We start from the raw sequence: 19199 nt of genomic DNA on the forward strand, positions 1-19199 counted from the left end.
TTAGAATTTCTTCTGTACCAAACGCCCCCTTAATGAGAAGTTAAGGTAATGGACTAAGCGAGGATAAGTCGAACCACTATAAATCTCATGTCTATTTCATTCTTTACTTTGATTTTTTCATACTCTACAAATATTGATTCATACTCATTGCTTCCTTACGCAAAAAACCAATTTTCTATCAAAAAAATTGTAAAACTTGATCTAATTTTTAAAACACCCAAATCACCTATGTCTTGGATGTGTGGTGACATACTTGTGCTAATCCAACAATTGATATTAGAGTAGATTTCCTTAATTTTCAGGTTGAATCACCTAAGGAAAATCCTTAAATGGCACATTTTTTTGGCTCACAACAAGCTAAAGGCCAAAGCACATCCCGACCCCCTTTCTTTGATGGAACTAACTATGGGTATTGGAAAAAAAGAATTTCTTGCTTTCTTATATAGGATATTAACATCTTGCAGAATAGGGTAACCCTGTTGGATATGGAGAGAGAATTAAATCTACGACAAAGAGTCCTTTTGAGATTGCTACAAGTCAACAACACTTAACTTTAGCCACGATGGAGGTGAGATATAAGAGGGGAAGTCTAGGCCTACACAACATGGCGACTTCTTGGTAGAAAAAAGATGGATGAGACGTTATCTTACCTTTCAAAGTTGCTACGAAGATGAAGTTTGTGGCTCAAAAACGACGAGAGGTGACATTTTAGCTCATCCACCTAGTGATGGTCAAGGTACTTTCTTTACAATTTAAATCATTTAGGAAGTTGAATAAAAGACTAATCTGAAAATACGAATGATCATACCTTATGTCGGTAAAGATAGGCAAGGTTTCTTATTGATTAGTCATGCATCATTCTTTGAGGATCCATTCGATGTTCCACATGAATTTGTTGAAACCCTATCGTGATGACAAAGGAGACATCGAGAGGTCAATCTCACAACGAGCCCCTCTAACAGTAACCACATCCTTAGATCGAGGGGTAAAAGTAATTCTGCAAATCAAGTGTTGCAATGAAGTTGAGTGCCATGAAAAATAAAGTTTATAAGAAGATGAAAGGGACTGCCTTAGACGAAGGTTAGCTAGGAAGTTGAGGAAGGTCTATGGCATTTTACAAAGTTGATTCGTGAGTATCAGCTACCATTAGGTGGGGTAGTGTAACGCCTTAATTTCTCTCAATTTCTCATTATGACAAGCTTTGATAATTATAGCATCCTCATCATCGAAGACCCTGCATTCGAGGAATCTGAGAAGGGTCCGTCAAAAAAAGTGGCATATACACAAAACCCAATTAGAAGTGTCATGCATATTCCTTACTATTGACAACGAAATCCATACTCATACATCATTACTCATAGACATACACATATTAGGGTCAACATACCCACCATATCCCCTAAGGGGTACAATCTAGAACATAAACAAAATGTAACTTAATATTACACAACTCAAAACACCACCCAAGGACCTTTCGGTTGAGACAGATCTGTACACAGTTATACTCCACGGCTCCAACTTCACTTGACTCGCCCACCTCTTTAGCCTTACCTTTACTTGGAATGATGCAAGCAAATACGAGTCACAAGGCCTAGCAAGTATAACTGAAAGAAGGTGAACATAAGAATCATGGGTATCAAGAGGCAAATAGAATCATGAATGACATTTAAGGTACTCACGTCATACCTCTTTTCACCACTCTTCATGATAACATGATGAAAAATGCATTCGTGCTTTTATGCAATCTTTTAAAAATCATTGCCATGGGACCGAAGTCCATATCATAACCATGAGACTGAAGTCCGTCTTTGAGCCAAAACTTTCTCTACGGATATATCCTACGAAACCCATTCGCTGCGCGCATCATGAAGCCTTTACACATTTTAAAACTATTTTCGTGTACATGCTCCATGCATCATCACACTATGCATATTATATTGACTTATCATATATAACTGATATACGATTACCCAAGGTAATATAAATGAGAGAACAAAACCCATGCATGACAACATCAAACCCTTGCATGTCCTCAATAAATCATTATTCCTAAAGGAAGATAGAGTGATACAAAACCCTATTTGAGACTTAGTAGGTATAAATGAGAACCATAAAATAATTTACTAGAAAAGAGAAATAACTTGCAAAATAAGAAAATAACTCACCTTAGATATTTTCCCTGAACCCTTGCAACGTACTAGGGTCGCTGACGTCACAACTCCAGCCCCCGCCACCAAAATTTCGCATAATTTCTTCCCAAAATCCTCCCATTTCACTCAAACATCCACCCCATATATATAGGCCATTACACTTGGAGACGAAACACTATAGGAGCAAGAGATTATCAGGTTCTGGGGGTAAAAGGGGTTTGGGACAAGTGGCATGGCGAGTGCAACAAGTGGTAGCGATTGGAAGCCGCATGGCGTGCGACAGGTCCATGCAGGGCCCTGCGTGGCGGGGCAAGGCCGCGCATGGCCCCCGCCCCAAAACAACATCGTTTTGGGGTTTTTTTTTTTTTGCTAAAAAATTAGCATGTTTTCCTCTCAACCGCGCTTACCCAGCCTCAAACTCACAACCACCCCTAGCCTCTTCCCACGAGCGTGCCATCTGATCTACCTCATCCCTCAATTAATATTGCACACATTTTATATTTAAGTTGATTCAACCACCAGTTTTCGAAATTACACTTAAACCTTAATATTTTTGAATAATTACTAAAACTCCCCTAATAAAAAATACATAGATTTTAATTTTTTCCCACTTAATTCTTTATACACAAATTTACATTAATCCATAAATAAAAGGGTCATTACAAATCCTCCCCCCTTAAAAGAATTTGTTCATCCAAATTCGTACCTAGTTATTCAAACAACTGAGGAAATGAATGCTTCATTTCTTCTTTTAACTCCCGTGTGGCTTCTTCTGGACCATGATATTACCATTGGACCTTTACATAAGGAATAGATCGATGCCTCAACACTCTTTCTTTTTGTTCCAAAATAGCTACTGGTGACTCATCATATGACGCATATTCCTTGACCCCAAGAGTTTGGTAATTAATAATATGCTGAGGGTCTAGCACGTACTTTTGAACCATGGACACATAAAATACATTATGAACATTGGCTAATAGCGAAGGTAAGGCTAGCTGGTAGGTTAAGGATCCTACCCGTTCCAATATCTCGAATGGCCTTACATATCAAGGACTGAGTTTTCTTGAGATCCCGAATCTCCACACACCCTTCACAGGCATTACCTTCATCCATGCATGATCCCTAATAGCAAACTCGAGGTCACGTCGTCGTCTATCAGCATAACTTTTCTGCCTATCTTGGGTCGCCTTCATTTGGGCCCTGATGAGTCAGATCTTCTCAGAGATCTACTCAATTATTTCTAGACCGAGTAAAGTCATGTCTCCTGCTTCTTCCCAACAAATGGGTGATCTACATGGCCTACCGTAGAGTGCCTCATATGGTGGCATCCCAATACTAGAATGTAAGTTATTATTATAGGCAAATTCCACCAATGGCAAATGATCATCCTAGCTACCGTAGAAATCTAGCACACAAGCTCTTAATATATCCTCTAAGGTCCAAATAATCCATTCTATCTGCCTGTCTGTCCGTAGATGGAATGTAGTACTAAATTTTAATTGAGTTCCTAAAACTTCATGTAAGGCTCCCCAGAACTAAGAAGTAAATCTGGGGTCACAGTCGATATAATACTGGTTGCAATTCCATGTAATCTTACTACTTCCTCAATATACAACTTAGCTAAATGATTTAAGGAAATGTCTTCTTGATCGACAAGAAGTGGGCTGACTTTGTTAGTCGATCTACTATTGCCTATATTGCATCACGCCCCTTTGAAGTTCTAAGCAACCCTGTGATAAAATTCATAACAATGTGATCCCACTTCCATTTTGGGATCAACAATGAGTGCAACAAATCGGCGGGCTTCTGATGCTCTGCTTTCACTTGCTGGCACACTAGGCATTGTGAGACAAACTTGGCCACGTTTCTTTTTATTCCATCCCACCAAAAATGTCGTCGTAGATCCTAATACATTTTTGTCATGTCTGGATGGATGGTATAACAAACTTTATGAGTTTCACTCAGAATTTCTTGTCTCAATTCTTTGTTCTCTAGCACACAAATCCACCCTTGAAAAAGTAATAATCTGTCGCCTCTTTGGCTGTATCCTACAGCCTCAAATTTCTCCATGTTGGCTAAAACTTTCGCTAGCTTCTCATCACTAGACTGTTGGACTCAAATTCGTTCAATTAGTTTCGATTGCGCCTTCATATAATCACAAAACACAATTGGATTTTCCTTAGACAGAGAGATAGAGAAGCCATTCAATTGCTCCAACATTAACCATTCCTGCACCATCATAGTTGCAATGGATGCTCCCCATCGACTCAAAGCATTAGCCACCACATTGGATTTCTCTGGGTGATATAGAATGTCACAATCATAGTCCTTAAATAACTCTACCCATCAACGCTACCTCATATTCAATTCTTCTAGGAGAAAAGGTAATTTAATCTTTCATGGTCCGTGTAAACCTTTACGTTCTCACCACATAGGTAATGTCTCCAAATTTTCAGTGCAAACACCACAACAACCAATTACAAATCATGTGTTGGGTTTCATTTCATGTTTTTTCAATTGCCGCAAGGGATAGACATTTACGTGATCTTCTTGCATCAACACACATCTCATTCTTGTATGAAAAGTATTACTATATATGGTATATTTCTCCCCACTCTTAGGAATAGCTGATACCAAGATGGTAGTTAGTCTTTGTTTCAATTCTTGGAAGCTGGTTTCACACGTCTCGTCCCACTCGAACTTCACCCCCTTCCGCGTCAATTTAGTCATAGGAGCAGATAAACGAGCAAAACCCACTATAAATCTTTGGTAATAGCCAGCCAAATTAAGAAAACTACGAATCCCATTCACTATCGTAGGCCTTGGCCAATCAACCACTGCCTTTACTTTCTCAAGGTTAACTGAAATAACCTCACCAGAGACTACATGACCCAAAAATCCCACTCGTCGCTACCAAAAGTCACACTTACTGAGTTTGGCATATAATTGTCTTTCCCTAAATCTTTGCAAAACTAGTCTGAGATAGACCTCATGCTCCTCTAGATTTGGTGAGTAAATCAAAATATCATTGATGAAGACAATTACAAAGTAGTCTAAATACTCCTTAAAGACCCAATTTATTAAATCCATGAAAACTGTCGGAGCATTAGTTAATCCAAATGGCATTCCTACGAACTCATAATGCCCATAGCAATTTCGAAAAGCTGTTTTCTACATATCTTCCTCTTTAACGCGCACTTGATGATAACCAGACTTTAAATCAATTTTTGAAAATATCAATGCCCCTCGAAGTTGATCTAGTAAATCATCCACACGCGATAGTGGGTATTTATTCTTTACTGTCACTTGATTCAATTGATAATAATCGATACATAATCTCATCGATCCATCCTTTTTTCATACAAACAATACTAGAGCACCCCATGGCGACGTACTAGGACGAATGAACCCTTTATCAATCAACTCTTGCAACTGAGTTTTTAACTCTTTCAATTCATTCGAGGCCATTGTATAAGTAGTTTTCAAAATGAGTTGGGTGCCTGGCACTAAGTTAATAGAAAATTCAACCCCTCTTTGAGGTGATAATCTTGGTAATTCATTTGAGAACATGTCAGGAAACTCACAAACTACCGAAAGCTCTGATAATTTTGCCTTATTATTCCCATCAGTAGTCGCAAAGGCAAGGTAAGCCTCACAACCGTGCTGTACCAACCTCTCTGTCTTTATTATCGAGACCATTGGGATTGAACTCATCGACTTAATACCCCTATACACAATAACTGGTTGTTGGGGTAACTCAAAATGAATCACCTTTCTCCGATAATCATTCTTAGCATAGTGTTGGGATAACCAATCCATACGTAGGATAAGATGAAAGTCCCTGATACCTAGCACCACTAAGTCGCCAGGACATTCCTTGTCATGCACCTTAATTTCACAATTCTGGAGTACCTCACTACCCATTAACACCGCATCCCCAGGTGTAGACACAACCAGGTAATATAGCAATATAGTTCTAAGGAGGGGAACATAACACATAACATGCGGTGCAATAAAAGAATGAGTAGAATCGGTATCAAAAAGTACATGCACATCGACACTGTATAAGGAAATAATACCTTAAATGATCTCGTTCCCTTCCTCTGCATTTGTTGTCGTTAAGGCGAACACCTTTCCCTGCACATGGGGTTTGTCTGTAATAGCAGGGTGTTGCAGCATCGTCAGCTATGGGACTACTCCTTGTTCCCTAGGTGTTGTTGGCCTCTAGTTAAGTTGGGGTCCTTGTCCTTTGAATCTCTTCCCTTCATACTGAGACTGGGCTAGTTGCAAACAACTATTTGCTTGGTGCCCCTTCTAATCACATCGAAAGCACTTCACCTCTACGTTAGTCATTGCCCCATCTTGAGTACGAGGACATTCCCTTCGCACATGCCCCGCTTGTCTGCATAAATAGCAAACTCCACTACCAAAACGATAGGGTTCCTTATGTCTCTTACCACAATTACCACATGGCGGAATTCTTATCATCCCACTTATCGGACGTGCTTCCCATTTTCTCTTCTTATTACCCATTTCTCTTTGCACCCCTTGTCCATTTCCTAATTCAGTCTTGTCTCGCTTAATGGCGTAAGCTCTCTGTACCACAGTTGAATAATTCAAAATTCTTTCTCCAGCTAGTGCATGTCAGATGCCAGCTCGTGGACCTCTCTAGAATTTTGTCACTTTTTTTCTCCAATTGACACCAACTCTGGAGCAAATATAGCTAAAGAAATGAACTCAGTTTCATACTGAGCCACTGACTTACTTCTTTGCACTAGCTTAATAAACTCATATGTCTTCTGCTCTCGAACCCACTCAAGAAAGAATTGCTCATTGAACGCTTCTTGAAATTTTACCCATAATGGTTCCCTACTAGTATACCTCTGACAAGTTATTTCCCACCATCTTTTAGTATCCCCTCTCAAAAGAAATGTGGCAAATTGCACTTTCTGTGTATCACTACAACTCATAGTTCAAAGATGCTTTTCCACGGACAACACCTAATTTTTCATGACTAAAACATCTACGCCTCCATAGTATTCAGGAGGTCGAAACGTCATAAAATTCTTTAACAATTGGCCTTCTACATTGCCTTCCATCCCTTGAACCACTAGGTTGAAGACTTGACCATTATTATTATCAGCCTCCCGTTCTACCTGATCCTGCTCCTGATCATGCCTCAATTGGTTGACAACAAGCATATCAACCGTCCTCCATATCCTTGCTAAAGCTTCCTTCACCTCATCAATCTCTTGTCGCAACCCTCCAATGGACTCTCCCGAAGTCTCGAGCACAGGTGCAGGTGTGGGTACATATTGGCCACGACCTTGACTCTAGGTCGGTGACCTTCCTCGACGAGCACTTATTTTCCTGCATAACTAATATATTTAGATTTGAATTCTCACATCTATTTGCTAGAAGTACCCTTAACTCTACTCGACATTCCTATGTGTACAAAGACTCATCCCAAACCTTTCTCTGATACCACCAATTGCAACATTCCTAATTTCTCTCAATTTCTCATTAAGACAAGCTCTGATAATTATAACGTCCTTATCACCGAAGACCCCGCATTCAAGGAATCTGAGAAGGGTCTGTCAGAAAATGTGGCATATATATAAAAGCCAATAAGAAGCGTCAGGTATATTCCTTGCTATCAACAACAGAAGCCATACTCATACATCATTATTCATAGACACACATATTAGGGTTAACATACCCACCATATCCCCTCATGGGTATAACCTAGAACATAAACAAAAGATAACTTAATATCACACAACTCAAAACACTACCTAAGGACCTTCCAGTTGAGACAGTTCTGTACACACTTCTACTCCACGGCTCCAACTTCACTTAACTCGCTTACTTGTTTCGCTTTACCCTTACCTGGAATGATGAAAGCAAATATGAATCACAAGGCCTAGCAAATATAATTGAAAGAAGGTGAGCATAAGAATCATGGGTATCGAAAGACAAATAGAATCATGAATGACATTTAAAGCACTCTCGCCACACCTCTTTTCACTACTCTTCGTGATAACATGATGAAGAATGCATTCGTACTTTTATGCAATCTCTTAAAAATCGTTGCCATGGGACCGAAGTCCATATCATAACCATGGGACCGAAGTCCGTCTCTGAGCTAAAGCTTTTTCTATGAATATATCCTGCAGAACTCGTCTGATGCGCACATTATGAAGTCTTTACACATTTTAAAACTATTTTCGTGTACATGCTCTATGCATCATCACATTATGCATATTATAATGACTTATCATATATAACTAACATATGATTACCCGAGACAACATACATGAGAGAACAGAACCCATACAAGACAACATCAAACCCTTGCATGTCTTCAATAAAGCATCATTCCCAAATGAAGATAGGGAGATACAAAACCCTATTTGAGACTCAGTAGGTATAAATGAGAACCATGAAATAATTTACAAGAAAGGAAAATAACTTGCAAAATGAGAAAAAAACTTGCCTTAGATATTTTAATCTCTACAACATACCAGGGTCGCTAACGTCACAACTCCAGCCCATGCCATCAAAATTTCTCCTAATTTCTTTCCAAAATCTTCTCATTTCACTCAAACATCCACCCCATATATATAGGTCATTGCACTTGGAGAAGAAACACTGTAGAAGCAATGCGGTGACAAGGGATTATCAAGTTCTGAGGGAAAATGGGCTTTGGGACAAGTGGCATGGCAAGTGTAATAGGTGGAAGTGGCTAGCAACCACATAATGCGCGGCAGGGCCCTGCGTGGCGTTACAAGGCCGGTCATGGCCACGTGCCTGGCGTGTGCACGGCTCTCGCCCCAAAACAACATCGTTTTGGGGTTATTTTTTGCTGAAGGAATGAGCATTTCTTCCCCTCAACAACACCTATCTAGCCTCGACCCCGCAACTGCCCCTAGCCTCTTCCCACATGCATGTCGTCTGGTCTACCTCGTCCCTCAATTAATATTGCACACATTTTATATTTAAGTTGATTCAACCACCAGTTTTCAAAATTACACTTAAACCCCAATATTTTCAAATAATTGGTAAAACTCCCCTGATAAAAAATACATAAATTTTAATTTTTTTCCCACTTAATTCCTTACACACAAATTTACATTAATCCATAAATAAACGGATCATTACAGGTAGGGTGTTCTGCTCTACCATAATGAAGACCAATGTAATGAGACCCTACCATTTTTGTTAAGTAACAGAGGCTCCACCACGTAGGCACTATTCAAGCAATATGTGGCGATGATAGGGACTTCTACAAATGATCCAACTAACTAAGACCAATAAGGGCATGATTGAACATGTTGTGTGGATGTAGGTTATAGGGCAAGTGGAGGTGACTGTAGGGGTGTCAACGGTTCGGATTGGTCCGGTTCTATAAGAATCTAGTAACCGAACCATTTTTAACGGTTTTGAAAAAATAAGAACCACAACCGAACCATTACATATATAAAACCAAATCATGACTAATCCGTCACATCGGACCGGTTTCGGTTCTATCCAATTAACATTTAGTTTCTAAATATTGTCGCAAAATATGAAATTACAAACAAATTTGTTAATTAAAATAAACCCATAACTTCATTAATGCTCCAAGTCTTGAAGTAAAAGTAGAACAAAATAATTCATAGACTACCTCATCAAATAAGATTATATCGACCATTTAGTATAGCAATAGCGCATAAAAGTCTAGAAATAAAAGAGTTCATGAATCTCGCTAGTTTCCTAGGAAGTAATATTATTTATGCGTATGTGTGTATATATATACCCAAAAAATTATAATATATATAAGTATAATATCGGTTCCGGTTCGGTTCGAACCATAGTTTGAAAAAAAAAATCAGTAACCAAACAAAATATACCAGTTTTTAATTTTTTAGAACCAGAACCTAACCATTGAACCAATCCAAAAGGCACGGTTCGGTCTGGTTCACCGATTTTCGAATATTTTTGGACACCTGTAGGTGACTGGCAAATGGCATGGCACGATCCCATAGGATCCCTTAAGATAAGGCCATGTGAAAAGATGTGATTAGTGGGCACTATGTGAAAGGATGGAGCACAAATTCCAAACGATTCAGAGTTATCTTATTGGTTATTCTATTGCTTATAGATAAGGATAAAACAAGTTGAATTTGTAATCATAGGCTTGTAGGTCATTATTATCTTTTGTACATAAGTTTGAAGGTTATAAATAGGCATGCCTCCCTTAGTTATAATTCATTCCATTGATTCTCATTTTTCTCAATATAAGAGTTCTAAGTTTTCCTCTCCAATAGTTCTTGTGTTCTCTTTTGTTATTTTGTTGGTTCTTGTGGTGTGCGGTTCTAAGCTGACTTAGACATCACCAGGCTAGTAATTGAAAGCTAGGGCTGCATGATAAAGGCACAATTTCCATAGTCGTGAAATAGAGCTACTTCCTAAGCTTGTACTCTCAAGTGCTCAGATTTCTTCTAAGCTTATATCTATACTAAACTCTCAATTTTGGGAGTCACTAGAAGAAGACATACATATATCAAGGGGGATGAGAGACTAGTTGAATGGATGGCAAATTACCAAGCATAGGGGACCAAACACTACCTATTAAGGAGAACGCATCAAAATCAAGCTCTTTCTTTCTTTCTCTCTCTCTCTCTCTATATATATATATATATTTGTCTATCTATCTATCTTTTTATCTCTAACAATAGATCTACAATTGAAGGAAATGAAGGAAGGAATGGGGAACAACGATTTTTAAACCAAGGAGAAAAACCAACCAACATCCTGATGAGAATCATGGAGGGCCGACTAACAATGATGCAATCGGACAAGTCAACCTCATCAACCATATCGGAATTGGATGATTGACAAGATTTGCGCATAAAAAGGAATGGTTATTGATTGATTGGTTGATTGCAAGATTTGGGCGCATGATTGATTGATTGATTAGTTAATTGATTGACAAGATTTGAGAGCATAAAAAGGAATGGATGATTGATTGATTACCTGATTGATTGATTGAAAAGATCTGGGAATATAAAAGGAATGATTGATTGATTAACTAGATCTAGTTATTTATTTATTTTCTATGTAATTTAGGATTTTTATTAATTTTCTTGTAGAATTAGGATTTAATTATTCGTCTATTTAAAGACTTTTCCATTGTAAACATTAGACAGAAATTATTATGATTTTTTGAATTTGAGAGATTTATCTCTTTTATCTTGTTCTTCAATGAACAAAACTTCGAACTTATCAATGGAGTGATTCCTTTGTGGCGTTCAAAACCCGAACTTATCAAAGATCTGGGCAGTCTTTGTGGCGTTCAACAATTCTTGGTTCTTGCTTCCGTATAATCAACGAGTCTAGATTTTAATATAGTCTAGGTTCTTGGTTCGTGAATCAACGGGTCGGGAATTCTTTGTCTTCTACCCGATTTTGACTTTTTTGGGGTTCGTTTCAATCTTTTGTGGGTTCCTTTGGTCTTGTCCCATCGCGGGTTCACATCACATCCCATCTTGCATGTTGTTTCCAAGACTAATGATGTGGCGTAATCTTAGGCGTTTATCTCAATATCTCCCATAAGAAGTGACTTGAGTTAGAGAAAAGAGAAGAGATGGGGAGAACTCATACCTATAGTACCCCACCACTTATCTTTGGTGAGTCTAGCATGAGAAATGGCGGGCAAGTGACGAGGAGGACTTAATACTATGTTTATTTATAAATTCACTCTTAATACCCTTTCTAAGAAAGAACAAGTCACTGCACGCCACGTGTCATAGCATGCCACATGTCTTGTCTACCAAAATGTGACATATGGCCTAGCCGTTCCTCTACTCTTTTATTACATGAGGAAGTAGTCTATGCCTAAGATATTGTACTCCAAAGTTCAAAAATCTTGGAAGAGGATATTTTCGAGAATCATGTTTAACCATTAAGAGTTCGACCTATATAAAGGATAAAACCCCAACAAGTAAGGTCTCTTTGGCATTTATCTTCGTAGTTCTCTAACATTCACCCTAACTCATTCTTAAGTACTAACTTAATCATTGGATGTTATATTTGGAGATAAAAGCCCCACCCTTACAAAAGTTTGGACAATTCCTATACTTGGTGATTCTCCCCACATCCTCACTATATAATATATTTATAATAGTAAATATATATTTTCATATTATGTGTGATATATTATATATTACAAAAATAAAATATATATATTATATGTACCTTATTTTGGATTATTAGGACTTAATAAACATCTTTTAGGAATATAAATTTTCATTTAAAGTCATAAGGTTACTTCGTGTTTGAGTGTAACTGTTATACCTAGAGACACTGGCAGTCACTAGATCCCACAAGAGAATCAATCAAGACACACTTAGATGAGAATATTTAGGCAAGAACAATCCTATCACGCCTCTACAATCCCTCTCGGATTTATTTGTCAATCACAACAGAAAATTATATGAAACAGAAACAATAAAAACGAAATTTAAGAAATAGGACAGAAATGCAAACCAACAAGAAGAACGATCAAATTATCCTATTTTGGAATGACTTTGGCAAACCTACATCCAGCCTTTAAACACTCACCAAGAGGAGCCTTCTTTATTACCAAGAATGATAAGTACAACAGCTTAAGTAATTTATCTTATTCTCGAGTACATCTAACATTCATTCTCCAAGATTACAAATTTGTCTTGCTCACTAGCCTCTCTCTCTAAATGAATGTCTACTCAGTACAATAGAATGAGAAAATCTACCCCTTTGCCCTTTATTTATAGAGTTGGGCGGATATCCTAATGAAGACTTTAAAATATTTATAATTTAACCCCCTCCCAATTATCATTAATTACAGTTTGGGTTATAATTTCTATCTAAAATATTCAATGACTCTCAAATACACTACTATAATTGATCTTATTAACTTATACTCTAGATAACATTTTTAAAATAACATTATTAATTTTTTTAATATTTTAATTCATAATTTCCTATGCATATGAAACTTAAGAATCTTACTTTTCTATGAATATAATTCATGAGAAGGGCATTCCCGCAAAACACATTCCTAAGAAAAAGAAAAAAAAAGTTTATGAGGCACCAAATGCCACCTTTATTTTACAAGAATCACATGCAAGGGCGGATTTACAGTATGGGTAAGAGGGTGACTGCCCCTCAATCTCAAAAAAAAATTGAGAATATATATTATATTTACTTTAAATATATATCCCCCCTCCCCCGACTCTCACCCTCACCAAATCTAGAAAAACCACCCACCCAACTAAATTAAATGTTATATTCACTTTAATTGTCTCCGACTAAACTCTTTCTTCTCCATTCCAATAAAATTAAATGAAAAAACTAAAGAATTGACAATGGATGAATGATTGTTTGGTTACTTATATTGAAAAAGAAATATTTGATACAATTAATAATGAAAAAATCATGTAGCGATTTCAGAATATGAAGACTCGACGAGAGTATCTTGTGAAGACCTAAATGTAAGTATAATATTTTTTTATCAATATGAATAATTGTTGTATAACTTTAAGTTTTATATTTTTTATCATCATTGTTTGCCCCCTTCCCCCCTCCAACTTATGTATCCTAGCTCCACCCCTGATTACACGATTTCTCAGGATTCAAAATAATCCTAGGAGACTTTTTAAATCTTTTTCTTTTTAGTATTGCTGACAAAATGGAAAAAAAAAAACTTAATTAGGTTTAATACATTTTAGTTGAATTTTAATATGTCATAATTAATAAGTAACATTTAATTTTTAATATTTATTTAAGTAAGTAAAAAAATGACATCCCGATACAATAAAATTTATAAATTTCGATAAATTCACCTCTCAGTATCTATAAAATGTCAATTTTGTTTTGTTTTATTTTGTTTAGAATAAATGTTGTTGAATTGGGGGTGGTTTGTCCTTTTTATCTGTGGAAACGATGGAAGATGGAAAGTGATGAGAAATTGATTGATTGTGGTGATTAGAGTAGTGTTGGAGTTTTAGGATGATACATCATACAAAATATTTTATACAAGTTCAAAGAGATAGATGATGGTATTGAATATTGATATATACCCAACCCAAGGTCAAGGTCTACCCCTGCTTAATTAAACTTGTGATTAGTGATGCTTCTAGCTAGCTCCAAACACCTTCAACCTTAGGAAAAACAATGCAAAGACATTACATTACATGAGAAGCTTTGTGAAAAGGAGGCTGCTTTTGTAATAAATAATAATGCTAGAGAAGAGAGATCAGAATAGAATGTATATATAATTAACTCAGCCAGAGCCAGAGAAGCTTTTTAGAGGGTGCCAAATGAGGCCTCCCCCCCCCCCCCCCCCCCCCATTCCCTCCCATTGTGTTGTGTATGGGTATGTTTATTTATTTATTTCTTAAAATTATAATAACCGTAGAACATCTGTTATTGAAATTTAGGAGGAGGAGTTAGAATGGTCCAAAATCTCTGGAGCCTTCTGAAAAGAAATCTGAAACACTTTGTAAAAAGATGCTCAGTGGTAAGGTGATAATGTCCAATGTTGGATTTGTTTTCTCGTCTGGGTCTGGCAGCATTCATCGCGATTCGTGTATATATAAAGCTGCTCAAACGGCGACGTTCTTTCAGACATTGTAATCAACAATTTCTTTTGCACTTGGATTGGATGTTGGTTGGTTGGTTGGTTGGTTGTTGGAGGATGATCCATGAGAAGCAGCGGATAATTGGGAAGGAATGATTTTTATTTTAACGAATGAATGGGTTCACTTCTGTGAAGCAAAATCAATCCATCCACGGAATGCCGTCGCCTCTTTGTTTAATTGTGAACTGTCTCTGACTCTCTTCTGCTCTCTTTTCTTCTCTTCTATTTGGATGGATGGATGGATGGATGCATCAGCGTGCCATGCCATCTATATAATATAATTTAAGACTCTTTATAGATGAGATGTGTGTGTGTGTGTGTGTGTCGCCAAACGAGTCCCAAATGGCCATCCAGGCAGAGGTAGGAGCATATGGATGCTTCCAGAATTTTCATTTTCCGGCCCCCTCCCACCTCACAAGCCTTATCATCTGTTGTCTCAAAATTAAAAAAAAAAAAAAATAACTGCAATAACATTACTATACTATGTAATTTAAAAATAATCTAAAGTAATTTTTATTATTATTTAATAGAAGGATGTGCAAACCTACTTGGGACTCTATTGTCAGGGTTAGGTTCATTGTTGCGACCTGTTCTAATGCAACCCGACACTCTTTAACCATTTTTAATGCTCCCAGACTTGGTTTTGAGTTTTAATAAGTCAGTGCTTTGTTAGTAACAATTTTGCTACCAAAATGCAACTAAAAAGTATTCTTTCTTCTTTTTTTTTTTTTAAAAAAAAGAGCAGGATAAAGCAGCTTTAAATGAAAAAAATAAACTTATATAACAGGATTTCCTATTTAGTTATCAAACAAATGATTTGAATTTATAATTTTATAATAAAAAAATATTATTTAAACACTCCTGTATTGATATTTTGTATTTATTGTGTGATCAATTAATGTAGGGGTGTCATCCCAAATAATATTTTTTAAATAAAATTAGATTTTGTTAGTGAAATATTTTACAACTTAGTGTAAAAGAAATATTTAAAATACTTGGTTTGTAACGAAGCTAACAAATTAGCACCTAGGCATAGAACATTAGTATCATATAGTTTCAGAAATGATTGGATGAATTTAAGACGGAAACATTGATTTTGAAATGAGGGATGATTTTGACGTAATAGGAAGAGAGATTTTATATAGCCAATGAATGTGGTCTCAGTTGTTGTTGTTGTTTGGGTCTTTTATTTCAGAAGAAATATCATATAATTCATGATGATGGTTAGGCTAAGGCTAGGTTAGGTTAGGTTTATTTTACGTGTCATTTTTAACATAAGTTTCACATAGAAGCCCTTACTAAACTAAACTAAACTAAACCAAACTGTTACTAATACTGGAAGTGAAGTAACGGAAGGAAGGAAGGAAGGAAGGAAGCGTTTGGCCTCTAATTATGAAAGTGGATTCCGTCCGTACTGTCAAATCTCAAAAGCGCAATTTCCTAGGCAACCAACCCCAGACCTAACATAAAATAAAAACATGCGATCCACAGTATAAAGTAGTACGCTCAAGCCTCAAACTGCTTCCCCACCATGGTATTTCATCACACGGACGTCTGCAATGCACCCAAGACGACGACCCCGACCCGACTTTGACTCTTCAAACGCTGCCCCTCTTTCCCCGCCCCCCCCCCAAGTAGAGTACTTAACCTTGATCGATCCTTCATTCTTCTTCATCTTCGCCACCTGATTCATCCATCCAAGAATTCTTTGCCTTTGGCGCTCAGTTTTCTTTTTGCTTGATAATGGCGACCGGCGAGGAAGAGAACCGAATCGAAGAGGTTTTATCGTTTCCGATTCTGTTGTCGGAGAGGATTCGAGAGGCCATCGACGAGGCCGGCACGTTCGAGGCCGACTGCGCCGAGGTCGGCAAGCAAGTCGACCGCATCTCCCTCATGCTCCGGTCCCTCGTCCGGTTCGCCACTACTACCGGCAGCTCGCTCTACGACCGGCCGGTCCGGCGAATCGTGGCCGATGTGTCGAAGAATCTCGACCGTGCCCTAACCCTAGTCCGCAAGTGTAAGCGGCGGAGCATCTTCCACCGCGTCGTTACCATCGTTACTCAAGCCGACTTCCGCAAAATCCTAGCCCTACTCGACGCTTCAGTGGGTGACTTGAAGTGGCTCTTGAGCGTCTTCGACTACGACGGCTCCACCACAGGCGGCGGCGCAGGAGGAGGCGGAATTGTTCTCTCTTTGCCTCCAATCGCCAGCAACGATCCGATTCTGTCCTGGGTGTGGTCTTTCATCTCTTCGCTTCATTTAGGGCAATTGGCGGACCGAATCGAGGCCGCGAATGAGCTGGCTCCGCTCGCGCAAGACAACGACCGGAACAAGAAGATCATCGCCGAGGAAGGCGGCATTCCTCCGTTGCTGAAGCTTCTGAAGGAGAGCTCGTCGCCGGACGCCCAAATCGCCGCCGCTACGGCGCTTTTCAACCTGGCGAACAATCAGGAACGAGTTCGCTTAATCGCCGACGAGCTCGGAGTTCCGGTTATTGTTCAGGTTCTTGGGGATTCACAAATGAGAGTTCAAATTATGGTGGCCAACTTGGTGGCGAGAATGGCCGAGCACGACTCTCTTGTGAAAGAGGATTTCGCCAGAGAGAACGCAATTAGGCCGCTTGTAACATTGTTGTCTTTTGATACTTTTGAGGATGATCCAGTTGCAAGGCCTCAATCTGGTAAGCAGAGCATTCATTCAATTGTTCAATTTAACAAGGAAAAAGAGAAGAATTCCAATCATAGACGACATTTTAGCTCATCGTTGTCAATGTACTCGGATACTAGTAGTAGAGGAGGCCAGCATAGAAAAGAGAGAGAGAATGAGAGTCTTGAGGTGAAGCATAATTTGAAAACTAGTTGTGCTCAGGCTCTGTGGATGCTTGCTCGGGGCAGCCTATCGAATAGTAGGAGGATAACCGAAACAAAAGGGCTCCTTTGTCTGGCAAAGATTATTGAGAAGGAGCGCGGTGAATTGCAATACAATTGCTTGATGGCGATAATGGAGATAACGGCAGCTGCTGAATCAAATGCTGATCTTCGACGAGCAGCCTTTAGGACCAATGCTCCAGCTGCAAAAGCTGTTGTTGACCAACTTCTGAGGGTGATTAAAGAGTTGGACAGTTCATTCCTGCAAATTCCAGCCATAAAGTCTATCGGTTCATTGGCTCGTACCTTTCCAGCAAGAGAGACTCAAGTTATTGGTCCTCTGGTTAAGCAGCTTAGCAATAAGAACCAAGATGTGGCAACAGAAGCTGCCATTTCCCTGGGGAATTTTGCTTGTCCTGACAATTTTCTTTGTACAGAGCATTCAAGGACGATAATCGAGTTCAATGGTGTTCCTCCTCTGATGAGACTGTTGAGGGGTGGTGAACGCACACAGTTGCATGGACTGATTCTCCTGTGCTACCTTGCCATTCATGCTGGAAATAGTGAGGCTTTGGAGAAAGCACGGGTGTTGAGTGCACTTGAGGGGGCAGACCGAACAGTGGCCACCCAACATCCAGAGCTGAAAGAAATGGTAATGAAGGCAATTTACCACCTCAATCTCTATCATGCTGGTGTGAATCCTCATAGACAATCGTATGCCTCATAAATACCATTGGAACATGCCGACAAGCTATTGTTACATGGATAACCAGTACAGCTACACAGATCAGGTAATAGAAATACACATAGTTGTTCAGTGAGGAAAGGAGCAGCTTGTCTAATTAGAGATTTGTCCCAAAGGACTTGTAGATGACCTTATTTAGAAATGCATGCTCTCATACAAGTTTAGCTGCTCAAATTGTGATGATCAGCTCATTTTTATGAACAAAATGATAAATAGCCATTACCCTGTTCTCTGGGGTATGTCTCCCTAACTCTAATTTTCCAAGTTGATTACTTGAATTGCTTTCATTATGGCACAGTTGCTCGTTTTGGGAGAGTTTTTCCTTTGTTGTATATGTCATTCTTTCTCATGTTAGCATTGGATGAACGACAATATGTGGTAATGTACAAGACAATGTAGAGGCTTGTGGCAATTTCGGCTTCTTTGATCAGCACAGGTATGAATCCAGTTGAGTATATGCAATTACTGAAAAATTTAAAATGCTTTACTTTTTGTTTACTTGAAAATAGAACTGCATTAGGTATATGGTTTCCATCTGTTTGGCATTTTGGCATTAGTATATAGTTCAGAAACAATAGTATATGTTGCTGATAAAGGAACAAGGCCCCATACAAGATGTCATAATAGTATTTTTAGAGTGCGTTAGTTCTCATGGAAGTTTGTTACTTTCTTTTTAAGAAATGTGATGCTGGGGGGGGGGGGGGGGGGGGGGGTGTTGTAACTGCTGTTTTTATTATGTAGAAGGAAAAAGTAATGATGAAGAAACCTGA

The 19199-nt window shown here is 38.4% G+C and overlaps 1 protein-coding gene across 1 annotated transcript; it reads left to right on the plus strand.

The window, feature by feature from the left end:
• The first annotated feature begins 16309 nt into the window (after positions 1-16309).
• On the plus strand, positions 16310-18726 carry LOC127810618 (ARM REPEAT PROTEIN INTERACTING WITH ABF2). Its single transcript, XM_052350185.1, has one exon. It carries the CDS (start codon positions 16561-16563, stop codon positions 18409-18411), a length of 1851 nt encoding a protein of 616 aa, XP_052206145.1. The 5' UTR covers positions 16310-16560; the 3' UTR covers positions 18412-18726.
• Positions 18727-19199: the final 473 nt, after the last annotated feature.

The sequence above is a fragment of the Diospyros lotus genome, chromosome 9 (assembly GCF_014633365.1).
Source record: "Diospyros lotus cultivar Yz01 chromosome 9, ASM1463336v1, whole genome shotgun sequence".
NCBI lineage: Eukaryota > Viridiplantae > Streptophyta > Magnoliopsida > Ericales > Ebenaceae > Diospyros > Diospyros lotus.